Consider the following 19,700-nt stretch of genomic DNA (forward strand, 5'->3'; position numbering starts at 1 on the left):
TTATATATGCACATTGGAATATTACTTAGCCATAAAGAAGAATGAGATTATGGCTTTTGCCAGTAAATGGATTGAAATGGAGACTATCATGTAAGTGAAATAATCCAATCCCCAAACACCAAAGACCAAATGTTTTCTATGATATGCAGATGCTAATTCACAATAATGGGTAGGGGGCTAGGGTAGAATAGATGTACTTTGGATTAGACAGAGGGGAATGAAGAGAGGGGAGAGGGTGAAGGGATAAAAATGATAGTAGAATGAATCATACACTAATATCCTATGTGCGTAAATGATTACATGACTGGTGTAACTATACATCATGTACAACCAGAAGAATGAGAATTTAAACTCCATATATGTATAATATATCAAAATATATTATACTATGATGTATAGTTACTGTCATGTATACCTAATAAGAACAAATAAAATATATAATAAAAAAGTCTGAAGCAAATATCGTAGCAAAAGATTAAAATTTGAGGATACTTTGAAGAATGTATTTGGATGTTCCTTATCTTACACTGTTTTTCTGTATGCTTAAGCTATATAGGTAATAATAAACCTTGGTTAATAAAAAATTTCTCTGAATAACCTTTGACAGGGTCTGAAAGATGAATGATTATTGAGAAGAACCATTTTTTACCAAGGAGTCTCTCATTTTCCTAATCTTCTCTCCATGCTGTCTGCTCTTAGAGACATGTCACTCAAGGAGATAACCGAGTACCAGCCAGCCCTGACCTCTCTTACCTGAGCAGACCACAGAGGCTGTGTTTCCATGGGAACAGGCAGGAACACCCAGGGCAGTCACAGGGCAATTCCACAGGAAGGACTCAGACCCTGAGCAGTGGAATTGGTCTCTCCAGATCTCATCTCCTCCTTCCACAAAGTATGCTCCCTTTGGGGTGGAGATGGCGACTCCACAGCCCAGCTGACGGCAGACAACATTGGCATTGGCCATATTCCAGTGGGAGGCACAGAGTGTTCTCCAGCCTCCAGAGGTCTTCATCTCCACTTGACCCTCACACTGAGAGCTGCCATTTTTCATGAGCCTGACTTCTGCATACTCTGACAGGAGAAGACAGGATTTCAGTAACATCTAATATTTGTTACCACAACAGAGTGTGCAAAAAGTTTAAAGTCCTGCTGTGGGTCTCACCTGAGCAGACGACTTGCACAGCCCCCCTGTGGGGGCAGCTGCCTGCAGGACAGGGCACTCTGGGGCAGAACCAGAGCTCAGGCTCCCATCCCTTACACTGGAACTCTTCAGTCCAGAGCTGATCACTGGCCTCTCTGAGGGGAAGGTCCAAGAGAAAAGATGCTGCCTTGCCACACCCCAGCTCTGCACAGATGACCTGGGCAGTGGGTAATGTGAAATTCCCATCAGATACTGGAGTCCATCCTCCTCCAAAATTCACCTCCACTCGCCCAGAGCAAGGTCCACCTCCTCCATCCAAACGCACAAATCCTGTGGAAGAAAATAACCAGTACAATGAGTGTCTAGGGTTGGAATTGGGAGCTACATGTCACAGGAAAGATGTAAAACTTTTCTTATCCCAGGAATGGGATGTGGAGAATGGATTCAATAGTTGGTGTCAGAATGGGAATTCCATGAGCAAGTGTCTGAAGACAACATTAGGAGGAGAAATTTTATAAGGTTAGTTCTAAATGGCTGACTCCAGTAAATTAAAAAAAAATATTGTGTTTAGGTATTTTCTTTTATATATATTAAAATATATCTAACTGTGTTTGTCTGTATGTCTGTGTCAGCCTACTTCCTATTTAATAAGCTCTAATCTATCCCCTGAATTTGAACTCAGTGTAGAAAAATACTAGGATTAATTTTTCACTATTTTATCCTCAGAAACTTTCAGTTCACAGGCAATAATTCCAATTAAGTTAACATTTGTTAAAGAATGAAAAAAATCACTATGTATCAAAAAATGACAATTTATGAGATGACAAAAGAACCCACTAAATAGTGTGAGACAGAGATGGAGAGTAGTTTATTGTGACTAAGATAACCTGGGTTCTTTATATCAGAAGAAAGAAAGAGAATTTAGAAGTAGGATCAGTTGGGCAGGGTGGCACATGCCTGTAACCCCAGTGGCTTGGGAGGCTGAGGTAGGAGGATTACAAGTTCAAAGACAGCCTCAGCAATGGAGAGGTGTTAAGCAACTCAGTGAGACCCTGTCTTGAAATAAAATACAAAAAAGGGCTGAGGATGTGGCTCAGTGATTGAGTGTCCTTGAGTTCTAATCCCTGGTACCTCTCTGCCCAAAAGAAGTAGAATCAGAAGTTGTCAAAATATAAGGGGGAGAAATGAATTACAGTAGATGGGGTAGAGAGAGAAGAGGGGAGGGGAGGGGGGAAGGGGGGATAGTAGAGGATAGGAAAGGCAGCAGAATACAACAGACACTAGTATGGCAATATGTAAATCAATGGATGTGTAACTGATGTGATTCTGCAATCTGTATATGGGGTAAAAATGGGAGTTCATATCCCACTTGAATCAAAGTGTGAAATATGATATATCAAGAACTATGTAATGTTTTGAACAACCAACAATAAAAATTAATAAAAAAGAAGTTGTCAAGAGATTTGAGTATGCTTATTTGCCTTTCTGGTTTGCTTTAAGGGATAATTTTTGTTACTAATAAGTAGAGTTGGAAGAAGCCATTAGACATGTATTGAAGTTGATCAGGAAGTGATTTTGAGTATGGGTTCAGACATTTGGGGAGCCATATGACTACAGATATGGAATTGTAATGTAATAATAAGTTTATATCCTGAAGAAGGGAATCTTTTCTCTGGAAACTAACATGCTCAATATTTTTTCTTTTCAAAATAAGTCATCAAAATGGAATTTATTCAGTATGGGTAAAAATGCCTCTGATTGGGAAAGGATAAAAATACAGCAGAGAGGCCCCAAAAGAAGACATAATCTTTCTTTCCAGGCCTGATATAGGAGAGAGGTGCACAAAGACAACATTGAGGGTTCTTATTCACAGTACTAACATCTTTTAGAATCACCATGTTCCAGAAATGTCTTTAAGTGCTGAGTATGTATTTATACTTAAAGAAAATAATGTCATTATCTTTGCAGAGCCTTCCATCTAGTAGGGAGAAAACCAGTTTTAAGTTATTTGAAGCTTGTGAGCCACTGGGTGGAAAAAGAAAGAAAAATTGCATCTGCAGAAATCTGTTGATTCATATGAATCATTCTCAGTCGAATAAATTAAAAATTGCAGTCATATACATCCTTGTCTGATCTTTTGCTCTGTAGACACATTGCTCCCTTGGGCAAGTTTCAAATTTCTTATGAAAGTATCATCCAAGGGAACTTATCTTCCTTAATACGTCAACTTTGAGTCAATCCTCCAAATCATTTTCCTCCTTTTGTGCAGGAGGGATGTACTGAGGGGTGGATTGAATTAACACAAATGTATACAGATTGCTCACCCTACACCTGGGTCTTAAGTGCTGTTAAAGTAATCCTTATGTGCGCTTTGTCAATTCTCCAAGGCCATCCCCAAGATACTTTAAGCTTATTCTATTTTCTCCAGAAAATTCTATTTGTCTCCTTGTCCTCTTCTTATCCAACTTACATGTCAATATACACTTCTTGTATCATTGTTTCCATCAGATTCTTCCCCATATCTTGTCACCTTTATATTTTTCTTTGTTTTCATCCAAGTAAATTTATTTTAACTGATACCCAATAACATAGTGTACATATTAATGGAGTGCTGATGCATGTATACATTGCATTTCTTTGTCTCCTCAAAAACTTTTTATTTCTTTTTGGTGAAATATTCCAATATGCTTTCTTCTAGCTTTTTGAAATGCAGTTCATTATTGTTTTCTATACATCCTCCTGTGCCACAGTGCACCAGAACTCCTTGTTCCTACTTAAGTAAAACCCATTATTGATTGATCAGTCTGTTGCCTTCCATTCCCACTCCCTACACTCTCTAGTCTATGGTAACCACAATTCTACTCTCAACGTCTATGAGGTCAACTCTTACATATTTGACATACAATGAGATTATAAGATATTTGTCTTTCTTTGCCTAACTTATTTCATTTAACCTAATGATCTCCTGGCCCATGCAAGTTATGTCAAGTGAAAGGATTTAATTCATTTTTATGACTAAATAGTATCCCATTTCATTTCATTTATTTATCCATTTATCAGCTGATGGGCATTTAGATTATTTGCTTTTCTTAGCTACTATGTATAGTGCTGCCATAAACATGGGAGTCCAGATGTGTCTTTAACATAGTGATTTCACTTCCTTTGAACATGTGCTCAGCATTGGGATTACTGTATCATATGGTATTATTTTGGGGGGGCAGGATGTTTGATAATGTCTCAATTACATTGAGGTACATAATTTTTGATTATGTACCTCCTTTATTTCTAAAGGATATATTTGCTGGATTCAGTATTCTTGATTGGAAGGATTTTCTTAATTCTATGAAAATACCACGGCATGCACTTCTGACCTAATGTTTACCATTGAAAAGTGCCATCAGGTGAATTGGGACATCCTTATATGTTATTTCTTTTTTTTCTCTTGATGTCTGAGAGTCTTCATCTTTCATCTTTGAGAGTTGTATTATAATATATAATGATAAGAATCCGAGGCTCCCAGTCACAACTGCCCAACTAACTTTTCATCTTCAAGCAGAGACTTAACTAACTCCATGTTAAGCTGCCAGGGGTTGAGGAGGAATGAGGTGAGTAGTCCTGAGGCCAACTATGGTGCAATGCCATGTCACACCCTGAAGCCACAGCCTGCCGAGGCAACACAGAAGTAGGGAGGGACCAAGGCCCTCAGTGCTATGAGCTGCCTACTGCTGAGGTGAACTTAAGGCTCCAGACTCCTGCAACCAGCCACAGGTGCTGCAGCCTCTTCTTGAGTCTGTCCCACCAGCACACAGGTCTTGCTCAATTATCTCTGTTCAACATTTGAGGCCTCTAATTCCTATTCAATGCTGTGTATGATCATGGTTGGTCTGGCACTGAATTCCAAGACAAAGTCCTTTGCCAGCACTGTGACCTGATCCTTAAAGAGTCTTGCTTTCCCCTTTTGTGCTAGAGGTTGGAGATGTGGTTGCAGAGACAGTCTCTTTTCTGCCCAACGAAACACAGTTCCAGAGTCTCAGTGTGAGGTTACTGGTATGAACATGACAGGGTTTTTGGGTTCTGTCATGCCCAGGTTTCACTGTGGCAGGCCTAGTCTGGGCTTATTCCCTTTTCATTTCCCAAGAAGAATGCATTTCTCTTCATCCTGGGCTGCTTGAGGTTGGGGGAGGGGCAAGTCTTATCTTCCTTTCTCCTTCAATGTATCTTTTCTTTTAATTATAGTAAAAGCATGCACTTACCTGGTTTTGTCTCTTATGAAGTCAGTTTGGTGAGTGAATAACAGTGAATGTGGTGTATTTGTGCGAGATCACTGAACAACCATTCTAGTATGAGTCCTAAACTATATAACATCTTACTATAATACATATGCATTAATATTTTATTGAATATAACATTAATTTGCCAGCATAGGGCTAAATTCATCTCCCAAGTATGAGTTTATACAGGTTTTGCTTTGAAAAAGAAATGTAGAGAAAATCTATTGTAGTAATGATGAAAGGAAAATCTGTGACTCAAAGCATTTGACTCACAGTTCTTTGGCCCTTCCTGCCAGTGAGCTGAGAATTCTGATGTCTGAATATGGAAAGGAGAATTTCAACTTTGCAGTAATCCATAAATTTCCCTGTGATGCATTTAATTCCATCCCTGTGCCCATTAATCTAATAATCAGTGCAAAACTAACTCTGGCTATTCATATATAAACACTCATTCAACTTAAAAAAAAAACAAGCTTCATTCTTGTCTTTTCAAAAGAGGATATGTGTGGTAATTTATGGGTAATTCTACAAATAGTAAATTATAAAACAAAATTATGAAGATGATTTTAATTGTAATGATTCTATAAAAACCTATCTTGTCAAATATACCTGCAGAGAAGGAAAAGATGATACATGAGATTTACAATAAATAATTAAATAAAACCCATAATCTGCTGCTATTTTGAGTACCCAGTGTCCATGGGGACCTCTTAGTCCTCTGTGGCTCATCTGTCTCTTTTTCCCCCCAGGATCAGATATACACTTTGGTCCTTTCCATTCTCTTAGGCTACTGAATGCACAGACCCTACCTGAGCAGATGACACCTGCGTCCTCATCGTGCGCGCAGTCATGCTGCCCCCAGCCTTGAGCTGGGCACTCCCACACTTGGTCCTCCTCTCCTGTGCACTTCAGCTCGTCCAGCCAGATGGGCCCTGATCCCTCCCCAAATTGTGCATTGTGCATGACATCAAGAGCCACTCCACAGCCCAGCTGTCTGCACACCACGTGGGCGTCATTTAGGTCCCAGCTGTCATCACAGATGGAGCCCCAGGAGTGTCTGTGAAGGATCTCTACTCTCCCTGCACAGCGACTGCCCCCATCCACCAGGCGGAGCTGTGGGGTCTCTGAGGAAAAAACAAAAAAACAAAAATAAACATGTCAATAGTTGTATGTACAAAGAAAATGAGAAGGGTACTCTTGTCCTGTGGTACTCCCTCCCCCAACCAATCAGTTTGCAGAATTCATTTTCAGATTGCAGAGCTTGTTGTGTAAGACATGGAGTTGTTTATACCAGGGCAGCAGCTAAATAGTAAATTATAAAACAAAATTATGAAGATGATTTTAATTCTAATGATTCTACAAAAAGACCTATCTTGTCAAATATAACTACAGAGAAGGGAAAGACAATATATGAGATTTACAATAAATAATTAAATAAAACCCATCATCCAAAACCCACTCAATTCTTACCAAAGCAAGTAGGAGAATTAATTGTGTAAAAAACAAGAAATGAGATTAAACACACTATAATCTAGTTAGATGTACCAGCTGGAAGTTATTATGTAGTTGCTATCAGAGTTAAACTTATTATTTAAAGAATTCTTCATAGGATCTGATAATACAGTTCTAGAAATGTCAGAGTAGTTAAAAGTGTCTTTTTTTGAAGAGAAATCTAAAAGTGAATGGGCTAGCATCTGATTGGTTCTGATACAGCACACATTCTTGAGTGTTGATGGCTTGAGACTTGGAAGGATCCGAGCACAGGGGATAGAGTAAGGGATGAAATCATCAGAAACCTTAGGTAATAGCCATGAATCCAGGAGAAAATCATAATCATATGGTCATTGAGCCTGGAAAATGAATGGAACATTGTTTGCCTTAAAATATTTCACTAATGATTCTAGGCTTCAGAGTTATGATTGGACATGTAATGTCATAACTTGACTCACTTTAGATATATTGAGCAAGTTCCCAAAAAAGATGATGTACGATATCAACATTGCTCAACTCTAGTAGGAATCATAGAACGTTACTTTTTTTCCCCCAAACAAATTGAATCTATGCTTGGAATTCCTTTTAGGAGTTGTTATTATGCAAAAATAGGAGTTTTTGGTAAGGAGGTAAATAGCAGAAAGGAGGTACTTTTGTTGGGACTCTGAGTGAAAAAGGTTAGGGAACAAAGGAATAATTGTATTCTGAGAAGAGAAAGAGGGGAACTAATAAAGAAGTCATGAGAAATCTAAACAATATGGAGAAGCAGAAAGGCAGCCCACAGAAAAGTACAAAGCAATTTACAACTTCATCTTCAGCTGCCTGGGTGAGGAAGACAACCTCAAGCATAAGGTAAGCTGGACAGTGCACACAACCCAGATGATATCAAAGACTCCATCTTACCTGTGGGAAAAACAACTGGTTGGTTCTTACTAGATTTAGATCAAATTTGGGGCATTGTTCTGAGAGGGAATACTCATGAACAACAAACAAACTTTAGAGAAAAAAATTATCACATTGCTTAGCATGTTCTCAGAGTGCTATAACCGGGAGCTATCTTAAGTGGCCATTGTTAGGGAATAAACTACTCTGGGGTTTAGACAATATGGGGTAATCACAATTTTAGTTCCCTGGGCCACCCTGCCACAGTAATTTGGTAGAAGTTAGTGTTCTACACTCTCAGATAAGAAGAGTACCTATCACAAATATGCTGAGAGCATTGAATTGCAGGGGAGGGATGGAGGTCTCATTGGTAAGTGGTCCCACCCTCTGTGAAGAAGAGCAATTCCAGTTGCACATGATTGTACATAGGGACCAGGTCTGAGAACTCAGAGAAAATGTTTGGCAATTCACAGCATTCCCATGTAATCTCTCCAGGGATTACATTTTTTTCCCACAGGCTCCCCAGGGATTCACCATGACAAGGACACTTGGCACACCCCAGTGGGGACCTGCTAGAAGCCTCTGGAGCAAGTGTTGGCTCTTCAAACCACTGGAAGCTGACTTGACTGTTGACATGCCTCCAGGTTTCCAGACAAAACCCCTGCAGGGATATTATGACCTATTTTATCAACACTCCCTTAACCTCCTTGACAGCAAATGAGGAGTGAAGGATAGCCAACATATTACCCCCAATCCCAGCATGTATGGTGGGAAGAGAGCAGAAGTGCAACTGGTTTCTTTTGCAGTTTACTGACCCCCACATACCTGGTGGATTCAAATGTTGGATGACCTGGAAAAGGTGTTTCCAATGCAAACATTTTGGCTGGGAGGAATTTCTGACTATTTTTCTTTATGTTTTCTTTTCTTTTCTTTACTATTATTTGTTTTTTAATTCTTCGAATGGATTTTTTTTCTCTATTCTTTTATCTCATTTTCTTATCTCTCTCTGTCTCTGTCTTTCACTTTCTCTTCATTGTACTGGTGATTGAACCCAGACACACTTTACCTCTGAACTATATCCCTAGCCATTTCCAATTTTAATTAATTATTTGTTTATTTACTTATTTTTGAGACCGTGTCTCACTAAGTTGCTGAGGCTGGTATTGAACTTGTAATCCTCCTGCCTCAGCCTCCAGATCCTCTAGGATTACAGGTGAGTACACCTTCCTAGTTAATGTTTTCCCCTTTTTATTACAAATATTTTTCTCCTCTTTCTTAATTCCCTTCTTCCTTTTTATTTTCCATATTTAACATTTTTTGAATTAATTTTCTTATTACTAATTTTAATTTTTCTTGTTCATTCTATATTTGTTTTTTTCCTTTATCTATAGTTAGTACTGTTTTATTTGTTGTTGAGTGTAATTGATTATTACTGTATTTCCATAGCTGGTTTATTTATTTATTTGTTTGTTACTGGGGATTGAACCTAGGGGAACATAACCACTGAGCTACATACCCAGTCCTATTATGGATTTTTTAAACAGGATCTCACTGAGTTGCTTAGGGTCTTGCTAAGTTGCTGAGGATGGCTTTGAACTCGCAATCCTCCTGCCACAGCCTCCTGAGCTGCTGGGATTATAGGCATGTGCCATAGAGCCAGTTTATTTTTATGTTGGTTACTGCTGTTGTTTTCTTCTTTCTGAGTTATGCTGGTGATCAAGTGAAGACCCTTGAACATGCTGGGTGTGTGCTTTGCCACCGAACTATAACTCCAGCCAATGCAGAGACATTGCGCCTTACTGAAGCCGTGACCTAGTGCTGCTGAAGTGTTGGTGGATATTTCAACTTAATGAATAGGGAAGAGAGAAATCCACAGCTGATGATCCACCCACAAGTAGGCATAACTCCTGCTCCTGGACAGTCTCCAGCTTAACAACACTAGAGAAAAATAATTCAAATGTTGTGAAAAAATGCCTTGAAAGACCTCAGCACAGGTTGCTGCCATATCACTTCAGACCAAACAGTAAAAGTAATATGGGAAAAATAACCACAGAGAGAATGCCCTACACACTGTGCTATCTATAACAACACACCTAACTACCAGGAGGACCCCGTTTATTTGAGAACTACAGAGAAAGATGTACTTTGACATAGTACGTTGAGTTTCAAAACTCATTATTACCAGTCAAAGAAGCCACAGAGAAACAATCTACAATGTGCACTCAACACTACAGAATACCTACACCCCAAGGCACATCATTAAGAGAAGTCTGCTTACTAAGAAGATCTTCACATAACAGATTTATTAGCAGAAACATTAAGGCCAGGAGGGCATGAAATTATGTACTTAAGAACTTGAAAGAAAATAGCTGCCACATACATGACTATGTTCAGTAAAATTTTTCTTCAGAATCAAAGAAAAATAAGACCTTTGAAGATAAGCATCAGCTAAAGAAATTTTGAACCACTGAATCTGCACTGTAAACGATAATGAAACAATCCTACACACAGAGTAAGAAGCAAGAAAATTTAGCCATGAAAGCATATTAAAGAATAAATCCCACTAGGAGAGCAGATAAACAAGCGAGAAGGAAGAAAGAATCAAACATTATCAATTCAGTAAATCATCAAATCTCCAATATGAATAAGGGAGAAAGATGTGACTATAGATTTTTTAAACTGCCCAGAAAAAACAACAACAACAATAACAAAATTAGAGGAACTTGTTAAAACCTTTCAATAATAACTCTGAGTGTAAGTGATCTGATTCTCCAATTAAAATATGTAGACTGGTTAACTGCCTTAAAAATCAAGAGCCATCAACTTGCTGCCCACAAGAAACTCACCGCAGAAGCAAAAACATATATAGAGTGAGAAGAAAAGGATTGAAAATGATAATGCAAGTAAATGGAACTGGAGAGCAAACAGAAGTAGCTATGTTCACATATGAAAAATACACTTCAGAATCAGTCAGAAGAGACTTAGAAGGTTACTACATATTAGTAAATAGAATAAACCATTAAGAGATATAATAGTTACAAATTAATATGCACCAAAGAAAAGAACACAAAATTTTACACAAAAAACATTTATAGGACATAATGGAAAAAACAAACTTCCATACAATACTAGTGGTATCTTAATATCTCATCTCACTAATAGATTTGGCATGCAGAGAATATATCAACAAGCACACATCACAGTTGCACTAACTTTATAATAATCAAGTGGAGTTGCAGATAACTACAGAATATTCCATCCAGCATCTTTAGAATACACACATGGGGAAGCAGGACAGATAAGTAAGAATAGAGAATCTTCAACCAAGGATGTGTCTAAAATTTATAAGTTGATCAGAAAAATTGCAAATCTGTAAGACAGAATATGAACAGCCAATAAGGTAGAGTGACCATATGAGGAAAAAACAAACAAGACAGATGAAGGTTTCTATTTTCCAGGGATATTTGAGGCAAGATCACCATTTAAGTGTATGATGGGGTTAAAATATCAGCATGAGGGAGATCTGAGAATATGTAAAATAACATGCTATAGAAAGGGCAAGAGCATGTGTGAGAGAAGCACACTACAATATAGGGCCAGTGTGGATGGTCCATCAGAGGTTGGATCACAAATGCAAAGAGACTAGCAGGATAATTTCACATTATAACAGGATAGAGTACTTGTCCATGAGTCAGCAGTCCTTGTCTAGTCTAGTGCAGGAAGCAAAGAGTTAGATAGTTGACACAACCATTCTTTCGTTGTCAGAGAAGAGACCAGGAATTGAGTGTACTTGAAGGGGGAGTATTATAATGGGGGCCTTGTGTTGTCTAATCAGGGTAAGAAGAACATGTGCAATCATGAGAATGGAAAACTGGAAAACTGATAAGGTAAAACATTTGGAATTTGTATGAGGATAAAATATCTGTAAAAGGAGCATCAAGAATATGTGCCATAAGGAGAAGTAGCACTAGTCAGAGAAGGATCAATGCAGTCAAGATCTCAAGCGGGATAGTTAGTGATGGTCAAAAGTGTGGCCATACGTGGAGGTGGGATGTAAGAAGAATGCTTCAAAGGGAGAAATTCAGAAATGGAGAGGCCAGGATGTTATCTAAGTTATGTTCAAGGATCCTGTCAGCTCCAAGAACAGGAGACAGAGGAGCCTCAGGAGACTGATAACCTTCCTGGATGAGGGAGTGTGACCAGGCTGGAGAGTGACACCAACAGAGTGGTGGCGGGTGCCACCTCATGGGGCAAATTTCGAGTAACTGGATATGGAGAAAAAGAAAAATTGTTGAAAGTTCCAAGACACAGCAGAAATATTCTTAGAATGGATAATTACAATCCTATCTAAGATTTGACCTAGAAATAAAAAGCATGCTGAAAGGGGAGCACTGAGCCTCCAAATGATAAGAACATCATTGTTTTCAGAGGCAGCCAGTTTCTTTTTATCAGAACAAGAAACTGAAGGAGACATTACAGATATTAAAAATTAGAAGATGATAGGCTTCAATTTCCAACAGGCCCCATGGAATATTTTCTGGGAGAGGGATGAAGTGGGCATATTAGTTTGCAGTATCTTATGGATGAAGGCTCAAAGGAGGTAGTATCAACCAAGACCACTGGGACTGTAAGGAGATGAATTCAAGAAGAAAATAAGCAGAGACCCCACCCCTCGCAGCAATCCCTCATAATGTAGAGATGAGAAGATTAAGGAACAACCCTTCCACAGGATTGTTATTTGGGCCATGCTTTGGAGAGGCCTTGAGCTCTTCTTCCCCATCCAGGTAATGTCACTCTCCCCACCCTCTTCCTACTCTGCTCATGATGGAATTTTATCAGTACCTCATGTCACCATGTTCCTCCCAAGTCAGTATTTACACTGATAAATACTCTACTTTCTGCTTTCATTGGACCTCTACTCCTCCTTTAGATCCCAAATTAAAATGATTTCTCTTTTCCCCAAATCACACATTTCCGCAGCACCTTCATGACACTCAAACTTATACGTGGTTATGCCGTCAGGCGGAGGTGCAAACTTCCTTGGGGCTGTGGCAGACACTGCCCCAGGGGTGTTTTTTTCTTCTCATGTCTGTCCTCCTACCTGGAATTAAGTTTCTACCTACAAGTGACTTAATTACTTTCCATCAACAAAATGACCTGAGAGGTTGTCTGTCTGGGGTAGATGGATTTCTGAATAAATAGCCCAATAGTATCTGATTCCCCAAACTTCCCCCTGCTCACTTGAAAGTGTGAGGGAGATGAAGTGTTTACTCCTAACCTCAGTTTCCCCATCTGAAATAAATGATCAGCATGATACCTATCATCAATTGATTGTGATGATTAAACCATATTACCTGTGGCAGGGTGGGATGGGGTAATGAAGTGATAGCACAGAAAAAGCAATCATTCACCCTCTCACTAAGAAAATAAGGATTAATTAATATAACCTAAAACTGCATTAGCTAATTGCTAAGAATGTTTATCAGAGTATAACTTCATGCTCCATATGCTCAGTTCAATCTCTGATACTTTTCTCAAAAATTGCTATTATCACTGGTGTCTTTATATCTGCCTTTGAAACAGGACTATTACAGATGGATCAAGTAATCTCTATCCAGCATTCATTTTGTAGACTTATTTCAACTCATCCATTATATTTAAAAATATGAAACTTTCCTAACAACAACCTTCAGGCATAGGACAAACACATAGAAATAGTCAGTAGGTCACCTGTACATGTGATATGAGCTTCCTCCTCTGGAGAGCAAGATTGGTGTTTCCAGGGGTCAGAAGGACACTGCCAGAGAGAGGTATCAGTTTCCCGACAGTGGATTCCATCTACCCAGCGTGGTCTAGAACCTTCCCTGGAAGGAACCAAGAAATCCAGGGTCCCACTGTCCCCACAGCCAAGCTGTCTGCAGATCACGGACAAGGTCACAGCTTCCATGGGGCTGTGGCAGACACTGCCCCAGGTGTTGTTGTAGAAAACCTCTAGCCACCCAGCACACTCCTGGTCCTCACTCAACAGCCTGAGGGCCAGGAACTCTGAAAGCAAGACGAAGAAAATGTGGCTCAGTCAGCATTCAACTCTAATTGCTGTTTTTTCTTTATTCCTAAGTAGTGAGTGCTCATTGCTAACTGTCCTGGAAGTGCCCACTGGATGGAAGACTGAAAATTTTGTCCCTTTAAACTGTTTTGCTAACTTGTACCTCTCTTTCTGTTTCTACAACAATGTAATATTAGCAGATGAACGGAACGGAACACTGATCTGGGGGCTCTGCAGGAAAGACACTTCTACCATTTGACAAGCCATCTGACAGACCCTAAAAAAGAAGGGTGGGCAGAGAGGGGGCAGAATAGTGGAGATACAAATATGTCCACTCCCTGATCTTGGGAGGGCATGTATATTTTACCTCATTGCCAAAGTGCTTTTGAATACAATTAAGGAAAGATCCTTGCATGGATTATCCTGGCTCATGTTGGATTAATAGGCAAGCCCAATCTAATCATATCCTTAGACCTGTATCATCAAAAGCAGATAAGTCTTTCTGGATCTCATCAGGGAGATGTGATCATGGAATGATGGTAGGAGTGTTGCAAAATTGTTGGTTCAAAGAAAGGAGCCATGAAAGAAGTAATTCAGGCAACTTCTATATGCTACAAAAGAAAGGAAATGAATCTTCCCAGAGCTTCAGCTGTTAAAGCCTCCTAACACCTTGTTTATATCCCAGACAGACTCAGGTCACTCTTGTAAGTTACACCCTAAAAGACGATAAATATGTTGTTTTGAGTCACTCGTTCTATGGTACCTTGGTACAGCAGAAATATAAAACTAACTCAGTGGGTCAGGATGTTGCACCCATAGGTCACAGAAGAGTGGTGACTGCTTTACATGAAGAGTGTCAGGAGACAGTGCTGAGTAGGAAGGAACAGAAGCTCAGCTGCTGCAGCAGGAAATGAAAGCACCTCATCTTCTTTGCTGGAAGGACAGGAACTTTCCTTCCCTTCTGCCCTAACTTGACCTCTGCCTGAGGGCTCAGACACCATCCTGCAGACCCTCTCCTACCCCCCACACCTGTGCACAGTGTGCAGCACAGACCTGAGCAGATGACCCCAGCATCCTCCTTGTGACTGCAGTTGTGCTGTCCCCAGCCCTGGGAAGGGCACTGCCACACGTGGGCCTCCTCTCCTGTGCAGTTCACCTCATCCAGCCAGATGGGCCCTGATCCCTCTCCAAAGTGAGCAGAGATGGTGGCCTCCAGGGCCACTCCACAGCCCAGCTGTCTGCACACCACGTGGGCATCACTCAGGTCCCAGCTGTCATCACAGATGGAGCCCCAGGAGCCCTGCTGCAGGATCTCCACTCTCCCTGCGCAGTGACTGCCCCCGTCCACCAGGCGGAGCTGTCTGCTGTCTGAGGAGAGACAGGGTCATGTCAGTGGGCATTTGCACAGGGAATGGGAAGGCTGTTGTGCTGGGGGCCTTGCTCACCTGAGCAGTTGGCAGTGTGTCCCTCTGAGGATGCAGAGCCTGCTTGGTCTGACCAGGAGTCTTTGCACTGGGGAAGCTGCTGGGCCTGGTTTCCTACAGAACAGGAAACTGAATTAAAGTGCATAATAATCTAGTGATGGCATCTGAAAGCTGTAGCCCATCATCAGTAATTTCCTATTGTCAGAGTTGATCATCTATTTAAGATTTCTGCTTCTGCTTATGACACACTCTTCTATTTTTAGCCAAGTACTAGAAATGACTTTAGGAAAGTGTGAATATATCAGGGACATTTGAGAGCATTGTATAACTCTCAGGGAAGCATGACTTTGGAGTTAAGTTCAGAGAAAAATAAAAACTAGTATCAGCTATTTTCCCCTGGAGGCATTTGACTATTCAAAGGTAGTAGGTGAGACTCTGAAAATCTCATCACATTTGCTGGATTTCCCTGGGAGTACACAAGTAAAATTTAAGTTGCACCAAAGAGGAAGAATCATGTTAAACAACCGGGAATTTTGTATCATATTTTGTGAACTAAATGAATTTTTGTCCTAGGGATGATGCCAATTTAATTATTAATTAATTTAATTACGGCGGTCTACCCTAAATACAGTGCATTGAAGAAGCAAAATAAAATCCTTTCTGAAGGTTTTGTAGGGTGATTTTTTTCCATATACATTATCCATATAATTTTTTCCATATAATAATGTATATGGAAAAATACATTAAATCAAAAAGTCCCACACATACAAAGAGATTATATAGAAAACAAAGTGGATAAAAGAGAAAAAAAGAGATTTTCACAGAGTGGTATTGATGTTTCCTTATAGGTAATTCAAATAGTCATTATTAAATTTTATAAATTAAATGAAATGATGTGCATTTTGGTAGAAAATGATAACAAAATCTAATAAAGTTTTGAGAGTCATGTATAACTAAAAAGAACCAATAAAAATCAATAGCTAAAAATAAGAAACCAGAGGATGAGTCTAACAACACTGAAGGTTAGCACAAAATAGAAATAGTAATTGGAATAACGTGGGAAAATTCAAAGTGAAGAACAGGAGGACAAAAACATAGGAAATATAATAGGATACTAAGAATCATGGTTAGAAAACCTAACATTCTGATATAGTCTACAAGTTTTAGTATTAAGGCCATAATTTATAGCACAAAAGCATAAATTGGAAAATTCGCAAAGTACAATATTTAAAACAACTGTAGTTAATAAAAATACCCACAAAATCTGTGACACTCTATCCATTGACCTGTGCAGTCCACTCCTCTTTCCCTCTAGTCTGCGCTGACAAAAGTGAATTTTCTATAAGTAAAAGAATGTGGTGAAACCAGCGTGATTTGACTTAGGAGCCTAGCTTAGAAAGTCATGTCTCTTCCTCTTGACTTATTAGGATCTTTGCCTAACGGGAAATCTACTCTGTAGAAACTATCATGTGGGAGAGAGCATTTGCAGGTGGTTCTCTCAGCAGCCTCAGGTGAACTTCAAGCTACCAGCCATGTGAATGAACTATCCTGAATTCCCAGCTTGTTCAAGTCTTCAATGACCTCAGCTCCAGATGAGATCCAACTTCAACCTCACAAGAGGCAACTTTCAACAGCCTTGCTGTTGAATCTGGAATGAGCAAAATGAAATGTACTTTTTAAAATTTGCATCACTATTTTTTTGGTGAGAGCGGGGAGAGGGATTCATGATAAAGCAATAGCAACTAGGACAATTACATTTACTGTGAAACATCAGTCCTACATTCCCATGTTTATTGTGGCAGTATTCACAATAGGTACAGTATGGAATCAGGTGCCCATTGCAAGAGAAATTCATAAAGAAATTGTGGTACCAATATAGCCATAAGAATGGAGTCCTGCCATTTGCATCAAAATGGATGGAATTGCAAGACATTATGTTAAGTTAAAAAACCCAGAGACAGAAGAGAAGTACCACATATTCTCTATCATATGTGGAAGCCAACAGGTTAGTTTATGGAATTTGGCAATGACACTGTAGTTATGTAAATAGTCTTGATGATATTTTAAGAGTAATTGGACATATCATCTTGTCCCCTACTCTCAACTAATCACTCAGAAATATTTTGTATATTCAGGAATAAATATGGTGGGAGGAGGAGAGAATATAGGAAAATAATAGCATTTGGGGGAATCTGGGTTAGGGTTACCTGGAAATTTTATACTACCTTTGAAGCTTATCCAGATTCTCAAATTATCAAAAAATAAAATAAAGAGAAAAAAGAAAAACAAAGCCATAAGAAAGTGAAGCTGAAGTAGATACTGGGTTTATTTATATAAACTTTAAATACTGGGTGTCCCCCAAAAGCTTATGTGTGAGACAATGAAAGAAAGTTTAAAAGTGACCTAATCAGCACATTAATCTTCTGATAGTATTAATTGGGCTGTGTAGGTGGTTAGGGTGTGGCTGGGTGAGATGGGTCCCTGTGGATATCTCTTTGCATTTTATATTTTGCCCTTGTTGAGCAGAGTTCTCCGATTTCTGCTTCTTGGTGGTCATCTACTGATCTGCTTTCTCCTGCTACACTCTTCCACCATGATATTCTGCTTTACCTTGAGGTGCAAGGAATGGAGTAGGCTATCTATGGACTAAGACCTCTGAAACCTTGAGCTTCAAAATAAACTTTTTCTCCTAAAATTGTTCTTGTCAAGCCTTTTAGTCACAGCACAAAAAAGCTGACTAAAACACTAATAGAATTAACTCCTAGGACATTTCACTACTACAAACACATAAAATAGCATCAAAAACATAAAATTCCAAGAGTATACCTAGTAAAAGTTATATATAATCTGAGAGAAATTAGAGATATACCTTGAAAGTCAGTTACCTCTATATTGATGTTTAGGTCAAATCCAATCTCAATCTAAATACCACCGTACTATTATTGAATTAAATATATCAAATTGTAAAATGCATGTGAAATGCATAAGATCAAAGATGATCAATGTACTAGACAAGAAAAAAACAACACAATTGGAGAAGTTACTTTAAAAGGTTAATCAGACATCTATAAAGTTACAATAATTAAGGAGGTGTGCATGGCTACAAGCATCAAAAATAATAAAAAGGAAGAGAACAGATTATAGAGCAAGAATCAGAAATATCTGCACCCTGCATCTTTCAAAGGTGACACAGCAATGGGTAAAAGGCCTTTCACTAATGATTCTGAGTCAATTGGATGTCCAAATAATAATGTGAAACTTTTTTTCATACCATACACACTATATAAAATACCGACTCCCAAAAGGTTGTGCAATTATATGTAAAAAAATGTAACTAAACGTGTATAAAGTACTCTTGGAGAATATTTTTATGATCTTATGATAGCAAAGTTCTACAAGAATTTGACTCCATAAAGAACACTGTACTAAAAGAGTGAATATAAAAGGACAAGGATTAAAAACCATAAACAAACATATACATATTTGCACTAAAAATATTGACATGGTAATTTGTATGATCATTATTTGGGTACTCAAAAAATGCAAACAACTGAGATCTCTACATCATTTGAATGGATCAATACATGATTCTGTGGTTATTTGGCAGAAAACTCTATAGCAATAAGACTAAATGAGGCTTGACTAAAAATAAAAAAGATGGGTGAGTTCTAAAGATTATGTTGAATCAAAGTAGACACTATAAAAGGATATACTACATGATTTTACATAAAGATCAAAAGCTGACAAAAACTTTCTTTGACAGCTAAAGTTAGAGTGGTCTTCTTTCAGGGGGAGGAGGGCACAGTGACTAGAGAAATGTGCAGGTGACTCCTGGGAGCTGCTGATGCTCTATGATGGTCCAGGAACTTGACAGAGCTACCATTCACTTTTAAACATTCTCCTCTATGAATTTCAATAAATAATAATGCTTACTTAAAACTATTCCTCTTAACCCCTTTACAGGGCTGGAAAGATGAATGATCATTGAGAAGAATCATAATTACCACAGAATGTTTCATTTTTAAAGTCAGCTCTCCACACTGTCTGCTCTTAGAGACATGTCACTCAGGTACCAGCCAGCCCTGCCCTCTCTTACCTGAGCAGACCACAGAGGCTGTGTTTCCACGGGCACAGGCAGGAACACCCAGGGCAGTCACAGGGCAATTCCACAAGAAGGACTCAGACCCTGAGCAGTGGAATCGGTCTCTCCAGATTTCATCTCCTCCTTCCACAAAGTATGCTCCCTTTGGGGTGGAGATGGCGACCCCACAGCCCAGCTGACGGCAAACAACATTGGCATTGGCCATATTCCAGTGGGAGGCACAGAGAGTTCTCCAGCCTCCAGAGGTCTTCATCTCCACTTGACCCTCACACTGAGAGCTGCCATTTTTCATGAGCCGAACTTCTGTGTATCCTGGTAGAAGACAGGATTTTAGCAACATCCC

General features: G+C 39.2%; 1 protein-coding gene across 1 annotated transcript in view; it reads right to left on the reverse strand.

Annotated features, from left to right (window-relative positions):
* The window catches only part of LOC143398295 (uncharacterized), a 326,595-nt gene that overhangs the window by 41,370 nt on the left and 265,525 nt on the right, over positions 1–19,700 (reverse strand). Inside the window, 7 exon segments of the mRNA XM_077109254.1 lie at positions 754–1,071; positions 1,163–1,471; positions 6,222–6,536; positions 13,516–13,830; positions 14,885–15,199; positions 15,277–15,369; positions 19,352–19,669. Coding sequence (XP_076965369.1) covers positions 754–1,071; positions 1,163–1,471; positions 6,222–6,536; positions 13,516–13,830; positions 14,885–15,199; positions 15,277–15,369; positions 19,352–19,669 — 1,983 coding nt within the window.

The sequence above is a fragment of the Callospermophilus lateralis genome, chromosome 4 (genome assembly GCF_048772815.1).
Source record: "Callospermophilus lateralis isolate mCalLat2 chromosome 4, mCalLat2.hap1, whole genome shotgun sequence".
NCBI lineage: Eukaryota > Metazoa > Chordata > Mammalia > Rodentia > Sciuridae > Callospermophilus > Callospermophilus lateralis.